Source organism: Zootoca vivipara, chromosome 3 (assembly GCF_965207765.1).
Source record: "Zootoca vivipara chromosome 3, rZooViv2.hap1.1, whole genome shotgun sequence".
Lineage (NCBI taxonomy): Eukaryota > Metazoa > Chordata > Lepidosauria > Squamata > Lacertidae > Zootoca > Zootoca vivipara.
Window position 1 is genome coordinate 78,247,938 of NC_142586.1, and position 17,717 is coordinate 78,265,654.

Genomic DNA, 17,717 nt, shown 5'->3' on the forward strand with positions numbered 1-17,717 from the left:
CAAACAGTTGTTGATTACTTACAGCAGTTGCATTTCACATTGCCTGGTGAATGTCCTATTTAACTATTAGCAATATGTGTTGTTTTTCTAACTCCCTTTTCCTAGTTCTGCTTATAGGCAGCTGTGGTGAGTTGGTGTGAGAGTAAAGCATATTCTTAGCCAAAATATGCATACTTGTTAAGGCCAAAGAAAGTGCAGATGAGGTAACTCTTCTTTTCCTTACCTAAATAAATAAATAGTGATCTCATTCAAACCCCAAAATATACACAGCAACCAAGAACCAGAAGTCAAGTGGTAAAATTTCAGGAATACTTTTCCATAATTTGCAAATAGATGAGTAAAAGATGGAGAAATCAGAGTTCAGTTAGCCAAACCCAGGAAATATTCCGGTTATCCTCAGTTGCCCTGTGAGTTAAAAAGGTTTGTATCCTTTGCTGTGGGCAAAGAAAGGTGACATAGAAATATGAACTCTTTCTGTTCAACACAGATTGGGCAGCTATGTGAACATTAATGGATGGTGCAACATGATTCATAGGAAAGTACTGGTTGTTGAGTTGTATATACAGGGAGCCATTCTGAGAAGAGGAACTAGTTAGGGCAGTGGGAAGAGAAGTATAAATGAGAGAAGATTCTGGTTTTATGAACTCTGCCAAGAAGCTGGAATTTGAGTTGACCAGCCTGTTGGATGAAAACATGGTTGCAGCTGTGTCATGCTTGGGTGCCATTTTTTTAAAAGAAGGAAATGAACTGTTATACAAAAAATGCATATGTTTTTTTTAAAAAAATCATTCAAGCCTTATATCCACAATGAAAACTGCAGTAAGAAATAAAACAGAGCCATTTGTCAAGATGAATTAATTGTTAGCCGGGACCCAGTTCTTCCCTAAATTCCATCTGTTAATTTACCAATTTCTGCCAAATTAGTACATTTTGCTACCTGTACTTGAATGGAAGAAAATTGGGCCCAAACATTTCCACCAGCAGTCAATAGAAATATTTGGTATTGTTTCTTCTATTATATTGAATGACATCCTTGGAAGGTTTTAATATCCTATGTGAAATTATATTTGCTTCCAATAATTTTGGGTCACCTGACATTCCTCCCACATATGAAGCTCTGTATGGGTGGGACTATGCATGTCTAACTTATAAAAGCAGCAACTCAGAGCAGGATTTTTTATTTTGGATGTTTCTATTCTTGTTGAAATATGACGGGCACCTACTACTTGCACTTTCTGGAAACAATTGAAGACATTTTTGTTCTGAATGGCTATTCCAGCTTGTTAAATGGTCCTTTACCATGAGTGTCTACTTTGATCGAGTTTTAGTCTTTTTTTGAAGTTTTTGTGTTTTTAACTTTTTCATTATGTTATTTGTAAATCACCTTGAAATGGTTGTTTAGAAGGCAAGTAATAAATTGATGATGATGATGATGATGATGATGAGGGAACTGAGAACAAACAATTATGCCTGCCTGGTGTTGAGCATCAGCATAACAATCATTTATATTGCATCCTGGACAGAGAGACTTCAAGCTGGTAGCCTTAGAGAATGAAGAACTGTTTCATTTTGGTTCTTATATTATAATTCCCAGATCTCTTTTCTGCAGCTCCTTTAACTTTTACCTACCTTTTTCCTTCATACTGCTAGTTAGGATGTAGAATGTAGAGATTCACCACTTATATGTCAAACTTTTCGAGCTGTATAGGAAGGTCTTAATTATTCATTTGAAAACAGCAAAATTATGGGGTTGGGGGGGTAAGTGGGGAGGGGGGAAATGAAGCTATCTCTCTGGGTTTGAGCAAGCTTCTGTCCAGATTATGTCTCCCCATCTACTACCAGTTCACCAAATGCTGACACTTTATTCACTTCTCAATTGTGCAAAGCATAAAACTGACCTCTCAAATAAAACTTTTCACATCTTACCACAGGTGCTAATGGATACATCCTTGGGTGTTATTTTTTTTATATGTACCCCTTGTTTTCATAAGTTGTTGTACAATTAATCTCAACTCTTCTTGGTAATCTGTTTCATTCTTAGAGATCCAAGGGAGCACTTCTAATAGGATAGCAATGCAGTTGTTCTAATTGGTACCATGTGTTTTCAGTATTTTCTGATGTCTCTGAACATAGCCAACATAATAACTGTGTGGCTTCATACCGTAGTATACTAACAAACTTGGGACTGTAAATCCATCCTTGTGCATTGGGGCTTGTTTAGTAAGAGCCTTCCTCAATCCTGTCCAATATCCCCTGCCAATTTTCCAGCTCTTGATCATCTGAAGCAGTGAAAATATGACTACAAATAAAACTTAATAGTTGTAACATTTTAATTGTACAGATTAGATAGTTTGTTCCAAAATGGGAAGTGAAAGTTATGGCTGCTTTGTAGAAATAATATTTCTATGTAATTTTAATTTGAGTTGTGTTTACCTGAGCCCAATGGCTTGGATTCAGAGGAATGCCAGCTGAAGGGTGTTGATGGAATGTGACTTTCCCACCCCTGTAAAGCTTCTCTTAAGGATCCTGGCTGGGTTGAGGGAAAAGGTGGATTGCAAAAAATGAAGCAGAAACACTTTCCATGAGCAGGAGATTTGTGATTAGTCATTTGGTTTAGAGAAGTAGGTGTAGTTCAGGGAGATTCTAATCAGTAAATAGAACATTGCTCATTAATGCTGGGTTTTCATAACCTCCTCAAGGACAATAGAAGGCTCACCAGCTTAAGCTAGTGAACAAATTTGCGACAAACTGTTCCACCTTGCAGTGTTTCTCTTTGTCAAAAGCAACAAGGCCTTTGAGCAGCATGCATCCAAGCATTTAAAGGATGTGCTGGGGCACAGCCCATCTCCAAAAGTAGTTTAGGGAGGAGAAGAGGCATATTTCTCCAGGTCTACCTTATTGTGGGGCTGGAGTTTGGAGGAAGCTTCCTCTGGTGGGGCTGGGGATAGATAACTGGAATTCTCTTCATCTCCCACTAGCTTCAACAGTTCTCTGCTTGGGAACCATCATGAAGCTTGGCTTTTTCTGCCACTAAAATTCCTTACATCATGACTATTCAAAAGTCTCTCACTGATATTGGCATGTTCTCCTTCTCTTGAGGATTGAAATCCATGTTTTCCATTTGTTGCTGACCTTTGATGATGTACTGATTTATTTATAAAAGTACCCTGTTTCCCCTATTTTAAGACGTAGTCATAAAATAAGCCAAAGCAGGACTTTTAAGCATTCAAGGAATATAAGCCATACCCCGAAAATAAGACATAGTGATAGGCGCAGAAGCAATGCCGGCCACGGTAGAAGGAGGAGGGAAAAAAATAAGTCACCCCCTGAAAATAAGCTATAGTGGTTTTTTTAGTTTGTTTTTTTAAGGAAAAATAAATATAAGACGGTGTCTTATTTTCGGAGAAACAGGATTATTGGTTGAAACAATTTTGTAACCATAAAACCTAAATGCTCTTGTTAGTATAAATAGACCGTGATGCCAAGGGAATTAGGTAGCAACCAAGGGTGTGGTGATAACGGGGACATTCTGTTGAGGTGAGAAATGTAGTCCTATCTCATGCCCCATCAAATGGAAATGATCCCATCCCTCATGCTGAAGGGAGGAACCTCTAGAACAGCAAGTGGGCTGCAAAGGTAGTACAACATGGAACACTGCCTTGTTGCACACAGAGGAAGCAAGCCCCTCCCCCGCCCATGCGCTGCCTTCCTAAAGCTATCTAAGTGAGGTTCAGGGCTTTGGGAAGGAGGCAGAAGACTCTGGCAGGGTCCTAGAGCCCTTCTACCGTACTTCCTCCCCAAAGCTGGGAAAGCACCAATTAGGCTTTGTGAAGGAGGTGGGAGCACTCTTAAGACCCTGTCTAAGCCCTCATGCATGCTTCCCACAGCTCAGCATCTTGCTTACCTGGCTTTGGGAAGGCAGTGTGAGGGCTGGTGTGTTCTGCCAAATGTTGCTGAGGACCACCAAAAAGCCTCAAGGGACCACCCTACTCTAGAATATGGTGCAATGCAAAACACAATATTCATTCATCAAATCTGGTTGACACTTTGAAGAAATGATGCAAAAACATCTTGCCTATAGTTTTCTTTATCAGAAACAGCAGCTATTCCATCAGGCTGAAAGGCTCTTTTGGTGGCTCCTCTCCTCAAGTTTTTCCCATTCTAGCTGGTTGTTCCTCTATAGTAAGAGGTTCCCCCCCCCCAAAAAAAATTCCAACCACTTTCCTTTTTTTTTATTACGTATCTTAGGTTGTAAATTTGAGGGCAGGGATTGTTATCAGTGCCATTTGTAAGCCACTCTGGGAGTCATCTTTGGCAGAAGAGGGGGAAGAAAGTTCCTTAAATAAATAAAACTAATTTTACAGATTGTTCAGAAAGTTGTCAGGAAAGTATATGTTTTGTAATGTAGAAAGGTTCCGACCTTATCTGGAGTTCATGCACCTTATAGAATGGATCTGAACACTGGAACATTAATCATACACACTTAGCTGGCTTCTGGCTGTTTCCCTAAATAAATAAGAAATGGGGAGGGAGAGAAATCTATCTGAATCCTCTAGTCAGTATTTCTTCTGCCTGGTTCACATACCAATAGTAGTATGTGCCAGGTTTCACTTGCTATGTCTTCTATCTGAAGAGGAGAGATTATGCATGTTTATTCTATGGTTTCATTACGTATATTGAACATGGTCGTGTGTCCCATCTAACCTGTAATTAGATTTGAGTATGTTTGAGATTGAGAAAACACATTTCACCTCACTGCTTTAAAATCTTACAGTATTAGCAAGGCAAGTATATTTTTTGTATGTTGTAGTTCATCACCAACTACTCTATCAAGGCCAATGAGAAAATAGCACAGAAACTTTATATCATTCAACATTAGGCAGCCTCTATTGCAAACCTTTTAACTTTCAGCTTATCTTCATCAACACATCCATTTTTCAGAAGTTATTAAGTTATTAATAGGTTTGCTGTGTTCTAAAGAATGCATGCATTCAGGTTTCCTGTAGTAGCAATAGTTGAAGATTTGAGCAAATTATGACATGCTATAATTTGGAGTCTGCTTTTTTGTTGTTGCAGTTCCCAGAGTGTGGTTTTTTTGGCATGTATGACAAAATTCTCCTGTTCCGCCATGACCTGAACTCAGAAAATATTTTACAGCGGATTACATCAGCTGAAGAAATACGTGAAGGTGACCTCGTTGAGGTTGTTCTCTCTGGTAAATAGGTTTTCAATGTGGTTCCCTTGTTGTTACATAATTACCATTGCTACACAATGGTTGAAATTTGTGGACTGCTTTATAAATATTAAAGGTTACCTGGAATAAATTAGATGAAATGACATCTTACTGAACCAGCTTCTGCAGATGAAAATGGTTGAATTTGTGTGTAACAATTGGATAATCTTAATTATCTTCTGAATTTTTTGGAATTAGTAAATTGTCAGTTACCTGATCTACAATAGCAATCACTGTGTTCTAAATAGTGTAGAAAGTTCTTCATGCAACCTTTATTAAAAAGCAGGTTGTTTTTTTAAAAAAAATGTATATAGTTGTATGTCTTACAATGCATGCTTTGTAGGAGTTGAGCATAGTCATCAGTTTCTACCAAAGGCAGTTTGCTGAGGCTACCATTATTTAAAAAAATATTTTCAGTCAATCATACTTATAAATATTGCTGCAATCAAGTGGGACTCACTTCCGTTTTATAATGTATTTTTTAAAAGCTTTGGCTACAGTCGAAGATTTCCAGATTCGTCCTCATATGCTATATGTGCATTCTTACAAGGCTCCCACTTTTTGTGACTATTGCGGAGAGATGCTTTGGGGCTTGGTACGACAAGGGTTGAAATGTGAAGGTAAGTTTGTCAATAAGTGCATCTTAAGTATGACATGTATCTATGTCCATGTATCTATTGTCCATGACATTACACACTTTCAGTGATTTTGTGTATTGTACTTCAGTCATATTTAAAAATAAAACATAGTAGGTAACTCAAACAGCAAGACATGTTATTATTTGAATTTGTTTTTCTAAAAGTCTTACAAAGTCAGCAACCACTTCCTCTCCGATAATGGCTTTCTTCTGTGGCAAGCAAAATTTCTGTTTGACAGTGCTACAGAGATATAAACAACCCAATCCTAAGGGTTTTAGGGCTGTCATATTAGGTTCAGGGTATGCAAAGCCACTGTCAGTGCAACATTGGAAGCTGTAGCATTATGCCAATGCTGCAGACAAACATGCTGGTACAAATGTTTTGGTCTGGCATGTTGATTATAGAAATGTTTCCTTTTCTTGTCACAGCTTTTTATAACATGCAAATAAAGTTCTGAATGGGCATACCTTTTCATGTGGCCCTTGTTCAGTTGGCTGCAGTACCTTCCTCAGTTCTCCTGTCAACAGGCTGTTGTCCAGGTATTAGTAACACGACACTTCATGCTTATTGGCTTTTACTCAACTCCTGTGGTTCCAGCTGAGCCAGGAGTACATTGTTTAGATAGTCTGCCAGGGGAAAGAGAGCTGAGGAAGATCAGCAGCAACATGTATTGCATAACAGTCCCCGTTTTCAGGCTTTAGCTAGGGTGAAGCGGGGTCAGAAAAGCAAGTATTCAGGCCAAAAAAATTCCATGCATTACACAGATCTGCTGATAATTACACCACCACCCCGTTGTTCTAGGAGATTATTAAAATTATATTGAGAGTCAAATTCACCATGTTTGGGCTTGATCTGTCTTTTCTGAAAATATGTTCCTAATTTATTACTGTCAATTCTATTTAAACGAATGGTATCATTCATAATAAGTTGTTTATCTCCCTTCCCTAATGCTAATTTTATTAGGGTGTGGATTAAACTACCACAAGCGATGCGCCTTCAAGATCCCAAACAACTGCAGTGGTGTAAGAAAGAGGCGTTTATCTAATGTATCTTTACCAGGATCTGCACTTTCAGTCCCAAGATCAGTGCAAGCTGAATATACAGTCACAGTCACAGAAGAGGTATTTAGATGATTTTTTTCCTCTTAAGGTGGGATTCCATTCAAGTTGCATAAGCTACTGTCATGTGTCAAGGCACATAACCCCAAATCCTGCATTCCTAAATATGTGGGGCTCCTGGAGCTCCTTATCTGTGTTCTGATTTAATTTGTGTTGAGGTTCAGCTGCTCAAATAGCTTTAGAGTAGATTTTCAATTCCAGAGATTTGCCCTGGAAAGTTTGTTGCTAAGCTTCTAAAGCACTCTTCTACAAAATATCAAAACGGATATATATAAAAAATATAAAAGCATAATAAAATAATAACGTATAGTCTGAAGTCGTATGAGGACACCATCTTGCTGGAGCTCAGTAGGTCTGGCTCTGGTCAGTGCTTGGATGGCTGTCTTCCTGGGAACAAAATTTATGCCACCTTGGGTTTCATGATGGAAGAGAGGTGGGATATAAATGTAAGAACAAATGGTTTAATGGTTCAGATTTGTGAAGTAATTGTGACAAGATGCTAAACCTGTAAGCCATACACTTACCAATACATGACATAATTCCATTTTTAGCATGGTGCATGTTGCCATAAATCATTTGAAGAATGTGAAGCAAGGTATAATCACTAACAACTTCCCCTTTCTTATTCTACCCCTCCAAAGTACAGCAAATTTAATATGGTTTTTCTCTTTTGTGTGTTGTGTGTTTTTTTAACCAAATCAATCACTTAACACTAGGTGGTAAAGGTTAACAATGGAAATATTACATATATATTAGGTAAAAGTAGGATTTAAGAACCTGATTTATTGCTATTCTGAATGTAATAGGATGAATATATAGTTCAGCAGTGCCCTATTGCTTGAAAGGTGGATGACTTAATTCATAAATATAGATGTTACATTAAATTAAAAATCACCCTGTCTGCAATCCAGTAAGGGCTAGATCAGGTTAGATCAGGCCCTCAGTCTGACTTGAACCCTCATCTCACTCAATTTAAGGAATTAAACACCAGCTGGTGGCCATAGCAAAAACAAGGCATGGAGCTTATTAAAAGTGATGGCGGATGTCTTCTGAAGTATTAAGGAGGGCTGTTTAATATCACTGGTAAATGCCAACTATTTGGTTTCAGCTCACACCTAGGTTGGTGTAGCAATATATGGCCTCTGTGTTATTTAGATTCCTTATTATGGATACTTTTTCCAGGCTTAAGTAGAAACATAAGAGGAGTCCTACTGGATCAGACCAAAGACCCATCTAGTCCAGCATCCTGTTCTCACATTGGCCAACCAGTTGCCTTTTAGTTTGCTATAGGCTTATTGGTGAAGGAGGCCTGGAAATGATTGGGGAACTAGGAATGATAGGAGCCTAGAGAAAATATCAGGAGAATTAGGACTGCACCACAAGTTCAAGCCCTGATGTCTGCTTTTCTTTTCAGCGTCCCCTTCTAGAGCCCAGTAAAAGGATTCCTTCCTGGAGTGGGCGTCCAATATGGATGGAAAAGATGGTGCTCTGCAGGGTGAAGGTTCCACATACCTTTGCTGTTCATTCTTACACTCGACCCACCATATGTCAGTACTGCAAGCGATTGCTCAAGGGTCTCTTTCGTCAAGGAATGCAGTGTAAAGGTAAGAGTCTTCACTGCTGCAAGGTTAATATTGTTATTCGTACAGCTTTTTCATATTCTTAGCCATAAAACCAAAGCTTGAGTTAAAATTCTTTCAGCAAGAAGGGATGCAAGCTTTGAACTACTCCACTAAGTCCTCTTTGTAGTTTTTTTTAAAGAGAAGTAAAAAACCAGGCAAAACTACTGCGGTTTTTCACGAACATAGAATATCCCAAGTGCACAGAAACTCCTTCATTCTCACATTCACTCTCTTAGTATTAGACAGAGGACCACGAACTTTTCAATTGATATACATAGCATCATAGAATTGTAGAGTTGGAAGGGACCCAACCCCCTGCAATGCTGGATCACAGCTAAAGAATCCCTGACAGATGGCCATCCAACCTCTTAAAAAATCCTCCAATGGAGATGTGAGGGACCCAGATGGGAGGCTGGGGTGTGGTCCAGCAGATTAACCTCCAGTTGCAGATCCCTGTTGTAGGCTATTGGCAAAGCAAGTATTTATAAAGCCATGCCCACTTTAAAAAAGCTGTTTGCATTTAATTTATACTCTTACTAAAACTTTAAAGAGTGTATAAGATATAGTATTATTATACTTAGTTGAGAAACTCACTTATTTTCCTAAGTCTCAAATGTAACCTGTGATTCAACATGGCAGTATAGTTTTGTTGTTTATATGTCATCAATAGCCTGTGTCTCCAGATCATGGATCATCTTTTTTCTTTCCCCCCGCAGGCATATGCCTCAGTATATTTACTACTTGGTATGAACCCTTGTCTTATATTTTCTGTGTAAAGTGCTTAGTTACTTGTGGCACTCAATAATACGTTGTTTGTGTAGGGATTAGTTTTTTAGTTTCATAGCAGTAGAGATATTTTAAGGTAGAGAGTTCAGTAATGAAGTTTGCAAATTAATACACATAAATCTTTTATGTACAATTTAAAAGAAACAGTCTGGGGACATCCTTTTCAATAACATAGCAGTGGCAAATAAGCCTGCAAAAAGAACCTGCTGGGGCCAACACCCCATTGCTTTTCTGTGCTGCCTTTCCTTTGTTGGCGTTTTTCTACTGGTTTTTCTCCACTGGCAGCCCACTTGGTTTCTGTGGAAGGCAGAGAGGAGGGATGGTTCATACCCCTGCATGCAATTTCTTGTTGCACATGGCTACTTGGTGAGTGCTTAGATACAATGCTAGGCCAAATACACCCCGAAAATAAATAAAATGTAAGTGTCATGTAAGGGATATTTCAAAGGAGTTTCTCCATAAATGTGTGACTGAAAGAAACCATTTTTTCTTGCTTTAGACTGCAGATTTAACTGTCACAAACGTTGTGCTTCTAAAGTACCCAAAGATTGTCTTGGAGAAGTTGTGTTCAATGGAGGTAAGAGCAAACATGTTCTGAAATAGTAAAGAAGATGAGTAATGAAATTATTTCTATATTAATTTTCAGTGTGACTTGCAATATATTTAAAAGGTGAGATAGAAGTACTTATATATTTAAATTTGGGTACTTTGTAATGTTCTTACATACTTGAGTTGACTGAAAGTGCTCCCCTATCTTTGTTGAAGTGAAATATATTAACAACTTTGGCCTCCTCAGCAAAGTTGATAGTGACTTTCCATTGGAAGAGTATTCAGTCTTGTGGTCCCTAGGAGAGTGTCTCAGGAGCCATAGGATATTGTGCTAAGGTAGGCTGCAAGCAAGATACTCTGGGTAATTTATGCTCGGCAGCACCACCACCATTTCCCCTTTAGGTATCACTAGTTCTGGCAATAATGAAATCTAGACCTGAAGTGTTTATAGTATTCTGAGAGCGTGGAATGCTTTTCTAGACTCCTGCCTTGCTTATGGCAGCAGTCCAATATGTAATTCTCAGTTTCTCTCCTTAAAAGCATAGAGGGTGGGGAAATGCTAGGCAAGGTGAGTAGACCAGATCCCATAGCTATGCAAAAACATAACCAATCCCAGAATTCAAATTACAAGAGTAGATTTATTTAAAGCACTTGAAGAAATAGAAAGCTGTTTTAAATATAAGGAAACTTCTATTTGCTATTCAAGGCAATCTTAGTAATTTTTTTCAGCTGACATGCAAAACAGCATGGGTCATCCCAGGCAATTCATAGAAGGCATTCAAGGGAGAGATGGAGATCATTTAAATACCTTGCCTTTAAAAAACAAACAAACAACTCTGAAGATTCAGTTGGGGGTGGTGACAGTTAGCTGTCCAGGTAGGTAAGGTATCCACCAACCAAGGGAAGACAGTTCTACTTGGCATCTTTGAGATTCATCACATATGCAGATAGAAGGGATAAGAAGTGTGAATGGGCATATTACCTGATTTCCCCCAGCCCTACCCCGTGGGGTCAGAATAGGGTAAGCAATCTCATATGTATGTGAGGCAGATGTTTTAGATGTGACTTATGTGTCCTAACTAAGACCACCAAACCATCAATTTCAGTTGGGCATCTGCGCAGTTCTAAGTGGGATTCAGTGTGGGTTAAGTGGAGGATGCACAGTGGGGAATATACTGTTCCCTCCAAAGTCTTGCTGGGCTATGCAGGCCAGGGCAGGAGGTGAGGAAGGGGCAGACCTTACCCAGTGTTTTCCTTTTACACAGTTTTCCTTCACATTCTATTCTCTCTCCCTGCTCTGCCTAATTTGTTTCAATGATGGGTGTGGTTTTCTACGGGTCCCTCCTCAGGGTACCTGGGCTAACTCCTCCAACTTCTCCCACCCCTCATACTGGTCTAACCCCCCCAATGTCTCATGATATTAAGGCCCAGTCCAGGGTCTCTTTGGAGAATGAAGGGTCTTGGATCCAATGGATCCAAGCCTCTGTTGGATCCTTCAGAATCCCAAGCTTTGGGGCATAAGTTGCTTTAGGGCCTAGTTGTTAATGGAAACTGTGTTGGTAATATAAACCTATTGCGCCTCTGCAGGCATAATAGGGGCTTCTGCAGTGGTAGTGCCTGCCCCCTTGGTAGAGGTCTGTGGGGGGAACCTACCTATGTGCAGTTCTGGACCTTACCAGCCTTGGGATCTGGGGATTGGGATCGCTCCATTAAATATTGAAATTGAGGGAAGAAGATGTTTGGACAGCATATGCTTTCACTGGTGCCTTCAGCATCCCACTGCTTCACCCCTGTTGCAATAAAACTTGAAATAATTCTTCTGCTGTAGTCAGTAGAAGACTATTTTCAAGCATATTACAGTGAGTGGGTGTTTGGATTAACCTTTGTATGCTGAGCTGTGACACTCCCCTGGCCGGCTTGAAAAATCAGGGTTTTAAAATTGACTCTGATACAAGGTTTTTTTCAAGCTTAATAGTTGGGGGTGAGGCATGATCTTTATTTTGGGAGGGAAGGTTAACCCTAACAAATGGCAGGGTGGAAGTTTGAATGTGTGCAAGAGTGGTTGTGGTGCGCAAAACAGTTTCACAGGTTCTCAGATTTATCCACAGCCTGCAAAAGTTGGGCAACCCAATGCCAGAAGTTGATTCTGGAGCCTCACTGTAGCTGCCATTGATGTATTATACCCTTTGCACTCTGATGGAATTGACTTCCTAGCCTTATGTTTGACACCTCTCTCTTAATTGCTAGCATTACATAACTCCTAATTTCCTTTGTACAGGGGAGAATTTGCAGAATCTTTTCTAAAGCAGAAATGTTGGAGAGCATATCTGTAAAATTCCTTCATAATTTTGTCTCTGTGCCTGTCTAAGGATACTAGAAAAATCAACCCTGTGTGTGGCTGCCTATCCTTGACTGCCCTGCTCTGTTTGAAGCAGCAGGAAGTTGGATTTAACTTGCATTAGTATTGAACCAGGTGTAAAGGGAGTTCTGTTCTCTGATTCCCATCCTGTCCACACCCTTCCCTGGAAAGACATAGTCATGATGTTCTTGCATCAGAGGAGAGGGAGCTGGCTGGCACAGGAGGTGGAAGAACTATGATGATGCCAACTTTCCACTGATGGAGAATTGCCCTGTGTCAGGAAGTACCTACATAGCATGAAGTGGCCTTAGTAAAACAAAAACATAGCCCAATTGTTTTTACATTTTCTCCTGTTTTGGCTATGTTTGATTGTGTATATTTGATTTTGTTACATATGTACTGAGGGTTGCAACAGATTCCTAATTCATTCCTGACTAAAATTGTGATGTAAATGAATTTTCTAACAACCTGAAATGAATAAAAATATTTTGGAACCTTTTGTTTTTATATGGAATAAGAACCGGCTAGTCCAGGTCAAGATATGGATATGCCAATGGAGGTTGACAGCAGTGAAATGAACAGTGATGGAGGTAGGAGCTTGGATGATACAGAAGAACCCTCTCCCCCAGAAGACAAAATGTTTTTTATGGATCCAGCAGATCTAGATGGGGACAAAGATGAAGAGGCTGTCAAAACTATCAGGTTTGTAAAATCAAAGCACTGCATTGTAGGTCTGTGAAGCTCCCTATTAAAGACATTTTTCTGTTGAAAGGAGAATGAATTTTGCTGTTCACTTTTTATTATTTATTATTGGTTTTACAAGAGATGCTTTCTCACTCTTCAGCATAAGTGAAAAACAGCAATTAACAGAATTGATTAAATGTGAAAGTATGTAGGCTTGAACCTATTGGAAGTAGAATCCCCTGTGAGCATCAACATGGAAATAAATTACATTATTGAAGAATGCTTAGCTATACTGACTAGTTGATGGAAAATGTTATGCTGACCTAGATTTATAGGGCTACTTTATTCTCCTAACCTTAGGCCAAACTCATTCCAGTCCTAATGCAAGTCAATTGATTGAATGGGGTTACATAAGGAATCAATTTTGCTCCTTGTATGTGTTGCAAGTTAGGTTAAAGGAAACAACTTTTGGCTCATTGGATGTGACCTCTAAAGGGTCATGTGTTTTTACTTGTATATGTTCTACTAGAGTAAATTATTTGAATTACAGCTCACTGGAGGAGATCCAGTGTAGTTTATGGAAATAGAGCAATGGACTTAGAATAGTGTTCAGCCATGGACTCATTAGGTGGCCTTAAAGAAATACTGTAAAATAGGAATAATAAAGACAGATTTCACTGGGATGTAGTGAGAATGAAAGGGAGGATTGCAAGACTATTTATCTACCTAAAGGTCAATTCATGTCTACTGTGCGCTTCAAATCATTTTCCTCTGTAGCAGAGTGGGGAACCTCATGCCTGGGGGCCAGATGTGGCCCTCCATGCCTCTCTATCTGGTCCTTGAGACTCTTCCCAGCCACAGCTCCTCTCCCAAGGCCACACCCCTCTGCAGCACTGCTTTCACCCTCCTTGAGTGTTTTTGTGTGGAGGGCGTATGTCCTTAGATTCCGATGTTGCTTCCTGCTTGCCTGCATGGAGGATAGAGAAGAGTGGGTGGATGTGTGTAAAAACTAGTCTACCATACAAAAGTAAAATTCATGTTCACCATCCCCTCTTTTGCTTGTGGCCTCGCCTCCCACCAGCATGTGATTCCCAGAAGGTTGCTTAGAAGGGAATGCAGCCCTCTGACTGAGAAAGGTTCCTCACCCTCAATGTATAGACAGGGCCTGGATTCAGTACATGGCAACCAGAATGCAGGGCCCTGCTTGGTACCATCTTTCTTATGCTGTGCTTGTCCTCTCTTCCCATGAGAAGATTTCAGAGCGGAAGTAGAGCTGAGTTCCTTTCCTACTGGGCACGATTTAGGGTAGCTGCTATAGTACTTATCTCTCCCTTCAAGAAAAATAGGAGCACAGGAAGATGGTTTTAATTTAGGATAAGACTTAATTTAGGATAAGATTTTTGCTCTTTGTTACTGTCTCTGTTGCTGTTGGAGGTGTATGTATGGGGAAAGAGGACAGAGTTTATATTCAGGCTTGGTTTGATGAAAGAGATCCTCCTAGGACCCCTTGTTTTCTTGTATTGGTTCATAGGGCAGGTTTGGGCTTTACTGTGACCTGCTGCCCAAGTGTTAATAAGTCTGCCTTGGTATCTTCTATAATGTTGTAAAGGACTTTGACTTCCTTATTTAAAACTATGTCATAGCCCCTTAATAACGTGTCTTGCCTAATCTGGGTGGTGGTGGGGTTAGTGATTTTAAAAACAACTCTCTTGTCATCTGTATGATCACGATGTGCCCTACATAATGCTTTTTCTTTAGAAGATTTTTGTTTAAGATACAAGTAATAGGCAAGAATATTCTACTTGAAGTTTATCCTGAATTATAGCACAGCTATAGGGTGTGCTGAAATATGTATGATTAGAGACATGCATTTTCTTTTTCCAACAGCCCATCGACAAGCAATAATATTCCATTAATGAGGGTTGTGCAATCAATCAAGCACACAAAGAGGAAGAGCAGTACAATGGTGAAGGAAGGATGGATGGTTCATTACACTAGCAGAGACAACCTGGTCAGTAATTTTACCTCTACTTTTCAGTGTGATATTTACATTTAGTTATTTTAAGTCTGAGATGGGGAAACTGTGGCCCTCCAGATACTGTTGGGCTCCCAACTCCTTCAAAGCAAGCTAGCTTGACCAATAGCTAAGTTTATGGGAATTGTAGTCCAACATTTAGAGAACCACGGATTCCTCACCTCTGATTTTAGTTTTAAAAATTGCTTTAAAACTCTCAAGAAAGGAAATAATCTATGCTGCTCTGTTTATGCAAGCAGGGCTTCTTCAGTACCAGCTACGAGAGAAGGAACTCTCTGTGCTGGCCGAGCTCTGTCTGCCATTATAACCAACAGAAGCCTTGTTTGTATGTTGGGTTCAGGATCACAGTGATGTGGTTGTTGTTGTTGTTGTTTAGTCGTTTAGTCGTGTCCGACTCTTCGTGACCCCATGGACCATAGCACGCCAGGCACTCCTGTCTTGCACTGCCTCCCGCAGTTTGGTCAAACTCATGTTCGTAGCTTCGAGAACACTGTCCAACCATCTTGTCCTCTGTCGTCCCCTTCTCCTAGTGCCCTCAATCTTTCCCAACATCAGGGTCTTTTCCAAGGATTCTTCTCTTCTCATGAGGTGGCCAAAGTATTGGAGCCTCAGCTTCACGATCTGTCCTTCCAGGGAGCACTCAGGGCTGATTTCCTTAAGAATGGATAGGTTTGATCTTCTTGCAGTCCATGGGACTCTCAAGAGTCTCCTCCAGCACCATAATTCAAAAGCATCAATTCTTCGGCGATCAGCCTTCTTTATGGTCCAGCTCTCACTTCCATACATCACTACTGGGAAAACCATAGCTTTAACTATACGGACCTTTGTCGGCAAAGTGATGTCTCTGCTTTTTAAGATGCTGTCTAGGTTTGTCATTGCTTTTCTCCCAAGAAGCAGGCGTCTTTTAATTTCGTGACTGCTGTCACCATCTGCAGTGATCAAGGAGCCCAAGAAAGTAAAATCTCTCACTGCCTCCATTTCTTCCCCTTCTATTTGCCAGGAGGTGATGGGACCAGTGGCCATGATCTTGGTTTTTTTGATGTTGAGCTTCAGACCATATTTTGCGCTCTCCTCTTTCACCCTCATTAAAAGGTTCTTTAATTCCTCCTCGCTTTCTGCCATCAAGGTTGTGTCATCTGCATATCTGAGGTTGTTGATATTTCTTCCGGCAATCTTAATTCCGGCTTGGGATTCATCTAGTCCAGCCTTTCGCATGATGAATTCTGCATATAAGTTAAATAAGCAGGGAGACAATATACAACCTTGTCGTACTCCTTTCCCAATTTTGAACCAATCAGTTGTTCCATATCCAGTTCTAACTGTAGCTTCTTGTCCCACATAGAGATTTCTCAGGAGACAGATGAGGTGATCAGGCACTCCCATTTCTTTAAGAACTTGCCATAGTTTGCTGTGGTCGACACAGTCAAAGGCTTTTGCATAGTCAATGAAGCAGAAGTAGACGTTTTTCTGGAACTCTCTAGCTTTCTCCATAATCCAGCGCATGTTTGCTATTTGGTCTCTGGTTCCTCTGCCCTTTCGAAATCCAGCTTGCACTTCTGGGAGTTCTCGGTCCACATACTGCCTAAGCCTGCCTTGTAGAATTTTAAGCATAACCTTGCTAGCGTGTGAAATGAGCCAATTGTGCGGTAGTTGGAGCATTCTTTGGCACTGCCCTTCTTTGGAATTGGGATGTAGACTGATCTTCTCCAATCCTCTGGCCATTGCTGAGTTTTCCAAACTTGCTGGCATATTGGGTGTAGCACCTTAACAGCATCATCTTTTAAAATTTTAAATAGTTCAGCTGGAATATCATCACTTCCACTGGCCTTGTTATTAGCAATGCTTTCTAAGGCCCATTTGACTTCACTCTCCAAGATGTCTGGCTCAAGGTCAGCAACCACACTACCTGGGGTGTATGAGACCTCCATATCTTTCTGGTATAATTCCTCTGTGTATTCTTGCCACCTCTTCTTGATGTCTTCTGCTTCTGTTAGGTCCTTACCACTTTTGTCCTTGATTATGGTAATCTTTGTACGAAATGTTCCTTTCATATCTCCAATTTTCTTGAACAGATCTCTGGTTTTCCCCAGTCTATTGTTTTCCTCTATTTCTTTGCATTGCTCATTTAAGAAGACCCTCTTGTCTCTCCTTGCTGTTTTTTGGAAATCTGCATTCAGTTTCCTGTATCTTTCCCTATCTCCCTTGCATTTTGCTTGCCTCCTCTCCTCCGCTATTTGTAAGGCCTCGTTGGATAGCCATTTTGCTTTCTTGCATTTCCTTTTCCTTGGGATGGTTTTCGTTGCTGCCTCCTGTATAATGTTACGAGCCTCCATCCATAGTTCTTCAGGCACTCTGTCCACCAAATCTAAATCCTTAAACCTGTTCCTCACTTCCACTGTGTATTCATAAGGGATTTGATTCAGATTGTATCTTACTGGCCCAGTGGTTTTTCCTACTTTCTTCAGTTTAAGCTGGAATTTTGCTATAAGAAGCTGATGATCTGAGTTACAGTCAGCTCCAGGTCTTGTTTTTGCTGACTGTATAGAGCTTCTCCATCTTTGGCTGCAGAGAATATAATCAATCTGATTTCGATGCTGCCCATTTGGTGATATCCATGTGTAGAGTCGTCTCTTGTGTTGTTGGAAGAGAGTGTTTGTGATGACCAGCTTGTTCTCTTGACAGAACTCTATTAG

At 40.1% G+C, this 17,717-nt stretch overlaps 1 protein-coding gene across 2 annotated transcripts in view; it reads left to right on the forward strand.

The window, feature by feature from the left end:
* The window catches only part of PRKD3 (protein kinase D3), a 49,643-nt gene that overhangs the window by 17,495 nt on the left and 14,431 nt on the right, over nucleotides 1–17,717 (forward strand). For both annotated transcript variants that reach the window (XM_088666509.1, XM_035108303.3), the window contains 7 exons: nucleotides 5,077–5,215; nucleotides 5,722–5,853; nucleotides 6,835–6,992; nucleotides 8,404–8,593; nucleotides 9,897–9,974; nucleotides 12,824–13,007; nucleotides 14,877–15,000. In XM_088666509.1, coding sequence (XP_088522635.1) covers nucleotides 5,101–5,215; nucleotides 5,722–5,853; nucleotides 6,835–6,992; nucleotides 8,404–8,593; nucleotides 9,897–9,974; nucleotides 12,824–13,007; nucleotides 14,877–15,000 — 981 coding nt within the window. In that variant the 5' untranslated portion in view covers nucleotides 5,077–5,100. The remainder of the gene's footprint in view (nucleotides 1–5,076; nucleotides 5,216–5,721; nucleotides 5,854–6,834; nucleotides 6,993–8,403; nucleotides 8,594–9,896; nucleotides 9,975–12,823; nucleotides 13,008–14,876; nucleotides 15,001–17,717) is intronic.